Source organism: Oncorhynchus masou, chromosome 8 (assembly GCF_036934945.1).
Source record: "Oncorhynchus masou masou isolate Uvic2021 chromosome 8, UVic_Omas_1.1, whole genome shotgun sequence".
In the NCBI taxonomy this organism is placed as follows: domain Eukaryota; kingdom Metazoa; phylum Chordata; class Actinopteri; order Salmoniformes; family Salmonidae; genus Oncorhynchus; species Oncorhynchus masou.
In genome coordinates, this window is record NC_088219.1 from 17,003,813 (window position 1) to 17,016,356 (window position 12,544).

General features: G+C 44.2%; 1 protein-coding gene across 1 annotated transcript; it reads right to left on the minus strand.

Annotated features, from left to right (window-relative positions):
• Positions 1-5,194: 5,194 nt before the first annotated feature.
• Positions 5,195-9,901, minus strand: LOC135544249 (7SK snRNA methylphosphate capping enzyme-like). Its single transcript, XM_064971711.1, has 5 exons — positions 9,637-9,901; positions 7,175-9,129; positions 6,773-6,991; positions 6,439-6,562; positions 5,195-6,335 (listed from the first exon to the last, which is right to left on the minus strand). Exons 2-5 carry the CDS (start codon positions 9,086-9,088, stop codon positions 6,295-6,297), a joined length of 2,298 nt encoding a protein of 765 aa, XP_064827783.1. The 5' UTR covers positions 9,089-9,129; positions 9,637-9,901; the 3' UTR covers positions 5,195-6,294.
• Between the last annotated feature and the right edge of the window lie 2,643 nt (positions 9,902-12,544).

The window sequence follows — 12,544 nt, forward strand, 5'->3', positions numbered from 1 at the left end:
TAATCCAAGTAAAAATTCCATTTCTTAGGTCAGTTAGGATCACCACTTTATTTTAAGAATGTGAAATGTCAGAATAATAGTAGAGAGAATGATTTAGTTCAGCTTTAATTTATTTCATCACATTCCCAGTGGGTCAGAAGTGTACATACACTCTGTTAGTATTTGGTAGCATTGACTTCAAATTGTTTAACTTGGGTCAAATGTTTCGGGTAGCCTTCCATAAGCTTCCCACAATAAATTGGGTGGATTTTGGCCCATTTCTCCTGACAGAGCTGGTGTAACTGAGTCAGGTTTGTAGGATCCTTGCTCGCACACGCTTTTTCAGATCTGCGCACACATTTTCTATAGGATTGAGGTCAAGGCTTTGTGATGGCCACTAACAATACCTTGACTTTGTTGTCCTTAAGCCATTTTGCAACAACTTTGGAAGTATGCTTGGGGTCATTGTCCATTGGAAGACCCATTTGCGACCGAGTTTTAACTTCCTGACTGATGTCTTGAGATGTTGCTTCAATATGCCGGGGTGACAGTGTAGCCTAGTGGTTAGAGCATTGGACTAGTAACCGAAAGGTTGCAAGTTCAAATCCCCGAGCTGACAAGGTACAAAATCTGCCGTTCTGCCCCTGAACAGGCAGTTAACCCACTGTTCCTAGGCCGTCATTGAAAATAAGAATTTGTTCTTAACTGACTTGCCTACTAAAATTAAAAAATATCCACAAAATTATCCTCCCTCATGATGCTATCTATTTTGTGAAGTGCACCAGTCCCTCCTGCAGCAAAGCACCCCCACAACATGATGCTGCCACCCCCGTGCTTCACGGATGGGATGGTGTTCTTTGGCTTGCAAGCCTCTCCCTTTTCCTACAAACATAACGATGGTCATTATCGCCAAACAGTTCTATTTTTGTTTCACCAGACCATAGGACATTTCTCCAAAAAGTACAATCTTTGTCCCCATGTGCATTTGCAAACCGTAGTCTGGATTTTTGATGGCGGTTTTTGAGCAGTGGCTTTACTGTGGCTATAGATACTTTTGTTCCAGTTTCCTCCAGCATCTTCATAAGGTCCTTTGCTGTTGTTCTGGGATTGATTTGAACTTGCCCACCAAAGTACATTCATCTCTAGGAGACAGAACGCGTCTCCTTCTTGAGCAGTATGATGGCTGCGTGGTCACATGGTGTTTATACTTCCGTACTATTGTTTGTACAGATGAATGTGGTACCTTCAGGCATTTGGAAATTGCTTCCCTGAGTTTGAAGGTAGGCCTTGAAATACATCCACAGGTACACCTCCAATTGACTCAAATTATGTCAATTAGCCAATCAGAAGCTTCTAAAACCATGACATAATTTTCTGGAATTTTCTAAGCTGTTTAAAGGAACAGTCAACTTAGTGTATGTAAACTTCTGACCCACTGAAATTGTGATACATTTAATGATAATTAAATAATTTGTCTAAAAAAACAATTATTGGAAAAATTACTTGTGTCATGCACAAAGAAGTTGTCCTAACAGACTTGCCAAAACTGTAGTTTGTTAACAAGAAATTTGTGGAGTGGTTGAAAAACGAGTTTTAATGACACCAACCTAAGTGTATGTAAACTTCCGACTTCATCTGTATTCCCTGGGGTGGAGAGAGAGGCATAGATCCAACCTACAACAAATACAACACCCACCCACACACAGGTATGTGTGTACACATCGGCAAACATCAATGGAGGCTCCTCAGAGGGGGAAGGGGAGGACCATCCTCCTCAGTGAATTTCATAAAAATAAATATAGTGAAACATGAAGTAATTTTTTTTAGATAAAAGTATACTAAATATATTCACGTCACCAATAATTTATTAAAACACACTGAATTTGTCCAATAGAAACTCTCATTTGTAACTGTTGGACTAATGATTACATCCTAGATCAGCTAGATGCAGGCAAGAGTATGCAAGGCGGTATTGAATGTGTCACTGTCTGTCACCTGGATTACTCAAATTTTTCTCTTAACCTGTGCTCCTACTTTGTAAACTATCATTCATAGCCTAGGTTGTAGCAACCTCGTGATGGGTATAGGGAAAATTGGAGTATCATATAGTAGCTTAAACCTAGTGATGTTACATTGAGCTGGGTGAATGGAATATGAATGACAGTCATCCAATATGCTGTAATAGAAATAAGGCCATTAAAGATCACCAACTGCCGCTGACATACACGTATTTAACCACGCACACTCATGAATACAGGAAAAAAAAGACCAAGCAGAGTACTGTAACAGTGTGTATGGGAATGCTCCAGTCCCCCATCTGGGCACCCATCCACCTATTCACACAGCATAACCTGAACCAAACTACCTGGACTGGTCTGGAATTGCAGGGGAGTCCAGAGGGTTCCAGAGGGTTCCAGAGCCCACAGAGGAGACAGCATGGACCACGACTGACCAGATCCATATTGACCTCTAGAAAACATTGTCTTGATAACATCACATGCTGTACCATTCACCTAAATTCCGTTAAATACAGTGTAAATATTTTGCAAGGTATGATTGAAACTACAATATGGAACCGCAGCCTGTGTTAAACGACAGTATTCAGCCAGGAGCTGACCTGACTGTGGCTAACCTGTTTACCACATTACATAACCTTCCCTACTGTGTTGATGGTGAGACAGACACTGAGGGGTTACACACACACACACACACACACACACACACACACACACACACACACCACTACTACTGACTTAACAAAACTTCCTGAAGATTCATGTTCTAAACCGCATATAAAATAGGAATCGTTACAAGATTGCATAGAGTGACAGAGAAAGTAGTATGTGTGTGTGAATAATGACAGATATACATGCACCCTCCTCACACAAAACAGAAGCTAACACATGAAAATGTAGCTTGCATGCCATTTCTCAATACCCTCTATCTCTCTAACATGCAGACACACACACACACACCCAGACGTGTCTGGAGATTTGATACACACAAACAACCCAGGAATTCATCTTAATAGAATGGCAGCCAGAAACAGAGGAAAACAAAGGATCCACTGACAGAGATCCATTACAGTAACAAAACCACTTAACGATGCTCTCCGAGACTGGAGAATAACTCACTGAGAAGTATCTCGTCTCCATCCTCTAGTCCCACTTTCTTCAAGACAATACTGTTCTGCTGGTCCTGAAGATGCCTCAGCTCAGTTTGACTGGAAGTAGGCCAAGGCCAGGCTCTGGTCAGCTAAATGGAACCCAGGAAGAACATGAGGACGATGAGGAAGCTGCCCGAGGATCACATTTATTTGACAAATCTCACAGCTGTGACTTGAACTAGGTCACAAAATGACATCACAACCAGAGATGTCAGGACTTTTCTTGTTCACATACGACACTTAGTATAAGCAAAACTCAGCAAAAGTGCAAATAGTCAAATTCAAACAGTTGAATTCTAATTACAGTATTCAATTAGGCTACTTGTTTTTTGGTTTTGATGATCTGACTACTTACCCCAGTTTCTGGGCTTCTGGTTTTGGTTTGAGCCTGAGAGGAAAATGTCAGAACATTTCAGACATTTCATGGAGTGTTATGCCACCCAGTGGTACTATAATGGACTACAACAAAGTAACTATAATAACACAGATGAAGAACACTAGCAATTTTGTGTAATTTCCCCAGATGTTTTATTTCAGGAAGGCCATATTGCTATGAGGACTCAACAGCCCAAACACCTTGTGCCACAACATCTTTGTAACAGTGGTTTCCAACCTTGGGGGGGGCGGGACATTTTCATTAGGGTCTACTAGTATCAACCCGGCCTTTTTGGCAGTAGATCATTTCAAATGCATCATTTGATTCTTCCCCCGCAAATAAAACATCTGTTTAACTTGTCGGTTTCTGGATATGCCGCTAATATTCTTTACTCTGGAGCATTTATAAAAGTCATATTTCCTTGGGGATCATGGCACTTGCTCATGTTGACATAGGCCTGTCATTAACCCTTGTTATCCACATTAAAACAGTAATGTATGGTAGGCTAGGGCTGGCTACTGTTCTCTCCTGATGTCCGATGCACACAGCCTCATGAGCTGAGTTCAACTGCCGTACCCCATCAAAAGCCCAAATAGAAGTTTGTTTTACCCCTTTGTAAACCATTTCATTGGAAACTAGCACTGTGTAACCTCAAAACACGGTTACTACTAGGTTTAGAATAATGGATGGTCAGTTCTTGCATCCAAAGCTCTGTCAAGGAATTGTTAAATTTCTCTAGACCCATTCACCAGCTTTTTAACCAAACCTTTGGTCGCTTTGATCTTGTTTGAACTGCAAACTGCTACTTTATGTACGGAGAGCTCGCGTTCAGTCGGTTTCTGCGTCAGCCCGTCTTCCTTCCACTCTTCCTGTCTGTCCTCTCCTCGTCCATCAGTATTCTCCTCATCCCCTGAGGCTCGCCGGGCCTCCCGGACCTGCAGCTCTGACAGGTAGTGAATGATGTTCTGCTATGATAGACAACCTTATTGAAATGTTACTTTAGATACTACTGCACTGTTGGAGCTAGAAACACAAGCATTTTGCTACCTCCGCAAGAACATCTGCATGTGACCAATAACATCTGCTAAACATGTGTATGTGACCAATAACATCTGTTTAACATGTGTATGTGACCAATACAATTTGATATGCCCCCCCCATCAATAATTAGCCCAAACCTCCAGAATATCAGATGACATTAACATTATGGACTTTGTATAAATGACAATTTATTGATAGTAAATGCCCCTCATATCAGTGCAAACTCAGATTGAGAAGAGTTGTTGCAACATATCTGTAGCAAATCTCTCCTGCAGTTTCTTTTGATCAAGCACTCACATGACTAGTGATAATTCAATCACACACATCAGCACTGGCATTCCAAGGGTAGTCAAACATTTCTACAAATGTATAACGGATTAAAACTTTATATAAGTCATAAACGGGTGGTTACAAATCTGCACAACATCAACAGAAAAATTATGAATAGAAGTGACACTTTTCATCGGGCTATTTTCCTCCCCATAACGTTTCCCTAGGTCTAGGATCGTATGGAGAAGGATGAGATGAACAGATTGGTTTGGGTTTGACGCTGTGAATCCGATTTGTTTAGTGACTGTGGGTGTATTTTCCTTAGATTGGAGGCATCTGTAGAATGACTAATGAGCACTGACTGCATTTCAATTGATGTGTTTATTAAAAACAAAAACATTTAAACAAAATCAGAACTAAACCAGCACCTGGTGCAAGTAAACAAAATATTAAGCATAAGAATTGAGTAAAGCATAAACATTTCATTATGATGAACTGATTTGGGTTAAAGTGAGCTGGATTAACAATCCGAGTCCAAACCATGGAGGCTGTGTATAGGTTACATATGATACATTGGCAGCCAACCTTTGTTTGGACACATGACAAGAAGAATCCATTGAAAAAAAAAAGAGAAAAAAGAACATGAGTCAAAAAAAAGAACAATCAAATCATTCTTATAACAGCCAAAGAAAAAAACATTGATCATCCCTCGCATCTCACCATAGTCAATGCCACGGACTGACAGTTGTTGAATCAGCTACCAATAGAAATAGACAGGAACAGTCCCCAGACAGGCAGTAAGATATCTAGAGAAAAAGCACTGAAGACAGGCCACACTTATCCAGAGTCAACCTGCTTTTCCTGGTCAGTCAGTCAGCCACAGAGAACTCAGTGAGTACTTATGTTAAGCAGAACAGTCTTAAAATTGAAGATGCTCTGATCCTATAAAAAGTGTGAGAAATGTCCCTAGATTAGTTCTATTTGGACATTACATGAGAGTACATTGTATGCAAAGGATTCAAATTAGGTCTTGGTTGTCCATTCTGCTTCAAAAGTTGATCTATTGATGAACGTCGATATTAAAATGTGAAAAAAATACAATCCTTGACTGAACAAGAGTACAAACAGTAATAAAAAGATATGGGACAATGTCTGTGCATAGGGAGCAACGAGCCCAAAGAGTCATGATTGAGTTCACCCTGTCCCAATGCTTTTCTTCTCATCATCTAGACTGGAGTTGTGTGTAGAGAAGCCATCACATAGTCGTTCTATAGAATCAAGTCTCATGTTTTGGTCTCCTTAGCTACCTTCTGAACACAGCATCACAAACACATAGAAAGCTCTGATTGGGGTTGACCTATATGCTTACAGACTGGAGATGAAGGCAGATCTTTGAGCGGGTGGCTTGTTTTGTGTCTCATGGTGGTTTGGTTTCTCCTGCTCCATCCCACTTCCTGGCAGATTATGTTCCTTTATGAAACAAGTAGATTGGCCTCTGAAAACCTGTGGAAGACATACAAATCCATTAGTTTGAGAAACAGAATAGAAAAGGACACTTGAAAAGAATCAGAGATGATGTCGGTATCTAATGAACCCAGTGACATGCCTCTTGATGAACTGTTAGGCGTCCCGATCAACTCGTAGCTGGAGAATCCCACTTCAGATGTCAGGTATGTGGAGAACTGCTCTGGTTTGAGGCGGATGCTGTGGTAATTCTTAAAGATGCTATCCTGCAACAGTGAGAGAGGAAAGTCAGACATGATTCCGGCTCAGCCTCAGTGCTGAGCAAAGCAACACATACTTTCATGTCTTTAACAAAGAAACAGGCCACTTGTAATATGTTTTAGTTAATGTTTTGGCTATATACTGCATTTATGCACATCTACAGTAGCAGATCACACCATTGGTCCTTGCAACACTAAGTTCTCTCCTCATCTCACCGTGAGTTTCTTCCTCTTGCCGTAGGTGATCCAGGGCTGTGGCTCCAGGACGAACAGGCCTCCAGGACGCAGGTGTCTGAACACTCTGTGGAAGAGGCGCTTCAGGCCACCGTCTCCCCAGTTCAGGTGGACCCACTTGGTAACACTGAAGCATAGGATGACGTCGTACTCTGGCCGCTGGGTCAGCAGCAGAGCATCATTCTCCAGGACATAGTTCCCCTACGGAGGAGAAAGATGATGACAGGGGATGAGTTGTAAACAATGTGTGAAGTTTCTCTGTGAGGATCAAGTCGACAGAAGCAACAAATGATTCATCATAATATTCTTAATTACCACCTTAATATTATGAATAATGATTATTAAAATGGAAACACATTAAAAGTCTGCAGTGCATATACCTACCTTGACAAAGGAGACATTCGAGGGGAAGTTACCAGGAGGCATGGTGGGTGTGTCAGGGAGTGGGGGTGCTGCTATGGGTCCCCTGGAGATCCATAAGGAGACAGGGAAGGAGCTGGTTCCCAGTTCAACAGCAGGTGCTCCAGAGTCCTCCTCCATCTCCTCAGCACCCATCTCCTGAGCTCTTCTCTCTGCGTGACGTGACAACACCACGCCACCCGCTGCCTCTGCAGGGACCTGCTTTTCAGCGTTTCCATTTACAGCCCTGCTGGGCTGTCTTTCATTCTGTTTGTGCGTTAGTCCTCCTGAGTGTGACTCGTCTTCCCGTCTGTTGGTCTTCTCCTTCCTTTCCTCTCCTGGTCCATTGGTCTTCTCCTTCCTTTCCTCTCCTGGTCCATTGGTCTTCTCCTTCTCATCCCCTGCGGCTCGCCGGGCCTCCTGGGCCTGCAGCTCTGACAGGTAGTGTCTGATGTTCTGGCGGGCCGCGTGCACCAGACCCCCATCAATGTCCAACCCCAATATGCGGGCGGGCCTCAACTTCTTAGCAATACACAGAGTCAGGTGGCCCGTGTTACAGCCCAGATCCAGTACTGCTTTACCATGAAACCACTCCGGACGTAGACAACGGAACCGTGGGTCCTCGGCACAGCCTGGGTTGCGGTAGCCGTAGTACTTGTTGTAGTTCCCATACTGGAACTTCTTCTTGTTGCCTTGGTGCTGTTGTTTGTGCTGGTTGTGAAGATGCGGTTGCCGACCCCCTGGTACCTGGGAGGACCCCCTGGGACCTACCACTGGGGTGTGGAAGGAGGACTGCGCATTTCTCCCGGGCCCAGCTCCACGGCCCCTCTCCTCCGTCCCCGACCGGGCCATAAGAGTAGATTGGACCATCGGAGGCTCTGTTTTACCAGAGTTGCGTCTGCGTTTGCGTTGCCGGCTAGAGAGATGGTTTGGGCCTCCGGCGGTGGCTGCTGCGGAGTCTTCCTGGGGTCGAGGCTGGGCCTGGGGGGCAGATACAGTGAGCATGGCTTCATGCCTGCAGTTGGATGGGTTGATCTCATTACCATTAGCATCATGGGGGTCCAGGACGGCTGGGACACTGGGTGCTTCTAGAACACAGGTAGACGCAGCACTAGCAGATGCCAGGCTAGACAGAGAAGAAGTGGTGTTGGTGACTTCACCACTCCTCTCTGAATCTGACAGGTCCAACACGGAGACTGTGGAACCCCCACCTCCTCCTCCATGGTGTCTGTTACGGTGTCTCCTCCTGCCACCACTCTTGAAGGGCGACACCAGGAGGCTCCTACTTCCCATCCTGCTGTTGAGGTTGAGAGGGTCAGTGATATCCCTGGGAATGAGGATCTCCACAGGGTCGCGGTTCTTGGCAGGAAGGGGGGAGGACTTGGGCGTCTCAGCGTTCAGGGCCCTGTTCACCTCCTCGTCCTGCAGGCTGTTGAGGTTCAGCGGGTCAAATATGTTTCCTCCCAGCAGGAAGTTGGTGGGCAGAACTGAGTCGCTCTCTGAGTTTACCCGTCGTCGTCTCTTACCTGCTGGATGCTTGAACCCTGAAATCATTGTGCTGCGGCGCTTTGAGAGTTTCTGCTGCTGCGGTTGTTGTTTGGGTTGCTGAAAGCCATTTTTAGGGTTAACATGCTGCTCAGTCAACATGGCCTCCTGCTCAACACGCTTTGTCTGATCGTGGGGGTCAGCCGTGCTGCTGTGCTTGGTTTGGGCACCACTGTCTGGCATGGGACAGGTAGCAGCACCATCAGTGCTGTCTGGGTTGGCCAGGGTGACATCTGGCACTTTGGGGGCATTGTTGCAGATTCCAGTGCATTCTGAGAGTTTCTGGGGTGGCACTGGGTCCACTTTCATACTTCTGGTTGGAACAGTCTCTTTATCAACAGACATCTCTATCATCTTCCACGCAATTGTTTTGGTGCTGACATGGGACAACTGATCTGAAAACACATAAAAATAGATTAGAATAATGACCACCGAACCCAATAAATTATAATATGTATTATTTAAAGCCCAGCTATAACTGGACAAGAATACAATAGTGCTCAGTCTCCAGTTCCTGCTTTCCCAGTTATTTAGTAAAGCACTTATTTGCTGACAACTGAAAGTAACTTGATGATTTGTGCCTGCATGTCATTCTATATAAGACCCAAGGTGCATGCTAGTATACATCCATTATATTGGAGGCAAACGTTGAGTGAACGTCTACAGTGAAGACATTGAACCCATCCTCAATGCCAGCTGCTGCGCGTGAACCAATACCAATGGTTCCTCAATACTGTTACGCTAACTAGTGCTCTATAAATGCCGATTTTTAAAAAAAGAATTCACCACTTTGCGTTCATTAATAAATGCGACTAAGTAAGATACATAAATACGTAAACTAGCCATCTAGCTACAGCATGAGGCAACTGTATGTTCATCAACAACAACACAGCTCAGCTCACCGTTCTACCCGCCTTCTCGTGAAGCTGAACTGTCACTGCCACACTCCCTCCCGAGTTACTGACGTTGCTGCATCAGCTTCGTTGATAGCTTGATTGTTCGATAATATTATTTTCACTGGTGAAATGAATCAATAATGTTTGGAAAACAAGCCTCTCTAAAAATAATAAAACAATCAGTGTGGTGGTAACTGTGCAATTGCGAGCTCGCTGTACACTCCAAACTCCAATCGCTAACTTCTAGCTCAACAGCTCAACCTCACGCAGATTGGAAGGTTCCAATCGTTGTTTGTTTTATCGTTTGCCAGAGCATAAACACTGAAACAGACAAGCATCGGAACCAATAAGGTGACAGGTTTTAAGCAGTCTTCATAAAATCGACCAATTACAGACGTGTATGGGTTGAGCAATACACGTCGACCTAGTTTTGCACACAAATAGGTATCCCATAATTTGCCTTTCTGAATTTGTTATTCCCCCGCCATTTGGCGAAATTAACCATTTAAAAATATATTGTAAATATGTATACGGTCTATACGCATCATTTTGTTAACACATTTTACATCAAGGTAAGGTTGGAGAGGCAAAACAAAACAACACAGATTACAACGCTCCCACCCCCTTCTCATTCACTGACATGTGGTAGGGCGGGCAATTGAGAATTATCATTGGGATTTGTAGTTTTTATCCAACAATGTCCTGGAACTTCGAGAAGGGTGCAATTGTGGGCGTTCCTGTATATGGTCATTCCTGCATATGCAAGAACCCTCTTTATACTTCTATTAGTCAATTTTTCAATTAGGACAGGCTGGAGGCAGGGGCACTCCAGTACCATAGATGATGTTAATGCGCAATATCATTGGATGCCAGCCACCTATAAACCCCACAGAAGAATGGTAGACCCCTAGATAGCTAGCCGTACACCTGTAGACAGTGTCCTTTGCCCCCGCCTGTCAGGTACTGTTTTCCTGCAGTTCTGTTAAATACGGCGATGAATGAGTACTCTGGTACACGGGAGGCAGGGGAAACACTGTGCGCTAGCTAACTAGCTAGCAAGCTGTGTACCGGAGTCCTTAGAACTAGCTGGCTAAACTATCACACAGCAGGAGGTCAGGAACAACAAGTAGATAGTGTCCTTCGCCCCTGCCTGTCGAGCACAGTATTCTCCGGTACACAGCAGTCGGGGGCAACACCATGTGCTAGCTAACTAATGTGTTGCCCCACAGTGTCACCCCGTCTTCTGCCTGCTGTGTACTGTCTGCTGTGCTAGCGGGAGGAAGGGACAACCAGTATAAAGGTGTCCTTCGCCCCCGCCTGTCGGGCATGGTTTTCTCTGGTACACAGCAGGTGGGAGGCAGGGGTGACACCGTGTGCTAGCTAACTAACTAGCAAGCTAGCACATGGTGTCACCAGCTAACTAAGTAGCAAGCTAGCACACGGTGTCACCAAAGAGTTGTATAACAAACCTAAGGTAGACCAGGGCCTGTCATTTCCAATGGGAGCAAATTGATCACAGTGGGCAGAACAAGCATGGAAGTGGGCAGAGCCAAGCACAAGCTACTGAGAGCCTATTGGTGCAAACTAGCATTTTTTTTTGCATATTTCCGTTAGGGAACGGCCTAATCTGTGAAGTACATGTGCAATAAATCAATACGCCCTTGCACTACTTTTAAACAATGCCATTTTTTAAAACTTTAGCAAAGGGTAATGTCTACAAAAAGCAGTCCACTCTGTTTGTTATAGATTCTAGTTTTGGAAACAGAAAACTGTAAGGAGATCAAATGTTTCACTGATGAAAAAATGTGCAGAATGTCGACCAAAATCCATCTCGATCCACCTTCTCTCACCGCCAGCCACTGGGATTCCTCTCATCACCATATTTGGTAGTGAGTGGAAACGCCAAGTGGATGCTTCACATTTATACATCCGGTGAAATATCTGTCTCATTGTTCTATCTGTGGTGTCAACTAGCCTCCCGCTAGTCTGCTGTGTTAGCCAGAGGCGGGGATGACTGGTAGACAGTGTCCTTCACCCCCACCAGTCGTGCACAGTTTTCCCAGGTACACAGCAGGTGGAAGGCGGGGGTGACACCACCTGCTAGCTAGCTAACTAAGAAGCTAGGACATGGTGTTGCTAACAAGCAAGATAGCTAGTTAGCTAGCACACAGTGTCGCCCCAGCCTTCCGCCTGCTGTGCTAGCAGGAGGCGGGGGCAACCAGAAGACAGTGTCCTTCACCGACGCCTGTCGGGCATTGTTTTCCCATAGTTCTGTTAATGATGGTGAGAGCCTATAGAAAAGTCTTTGTCTTCAGGCCTGGAGGGAAGCTAAAGTCATTCCGCTACCCAAGAGTGGTAAATCGGCCTTTACTGGTTCTAACAGCATACCTATCAGCTTGCTGCCAGCTCTTAGCAAAATTTTGGAAAAAATTGTGTCATCCCAAATACAATGCTACTTCTCTATTAACAAATTAACAACAGACTTTCAGCATGCTTGTGGAGAAGGACACTCAACATGTACTGCACTGACATAAATGACTGATGGTTAGTTCAAGGAAATTGATCAAAAGATGATTGTGGGATCTGTACTGTTAGATTTTAGTGCAGCCTTTAATATTATTGACTGTAACCTGTTGTTGAGAACTTATGTGTTATGGCTTTTCAACCTCTGCCATATGGTGGGTTGAGAGCTATCTATCTAATTTAACTCAGAGGGTTTTCTCTAATGGAAGCTTCTCTAATGTCAAATATGTCAACTGTGGTGTACCGCAGGGCAGCTCTCTAGGCCCTCTACTGTTTTCTATTTTTACCAAAGACACTGGCATTGAACAAAGCATGTGTGTCAAAGTATGCTGAGGATTCAACCATATACGCGTCAGCAATCAAACTAATGAAATCACTGAAACCCTTAACA

Excerpts from the sequence above, each read along its gene's own strand:
- LOC135544249 (XM_064971711.1), bottom strand. The coding sequence starts at position 9,088 with ATGATAGAGATGTCTGTTGATAAAGAGACTGTTCCAACCAGAAGTATG. Across the intron at positions 6,992-7,174 it reads CGAATGTCTCCTTTGTCAAG|GGGAACTATGTCCTGGAGAA; the intron begins GTAGGTATATGC and ends TCTCCTCCGTAG. Across the intron at positions 6,563-6,772 it reads GCAAGAGGAAGAAACTCACG|GATAGCATCTTTAAGAATTA; the intron begins GTGAGATGAGGA and ends TCACTGTTGCAG.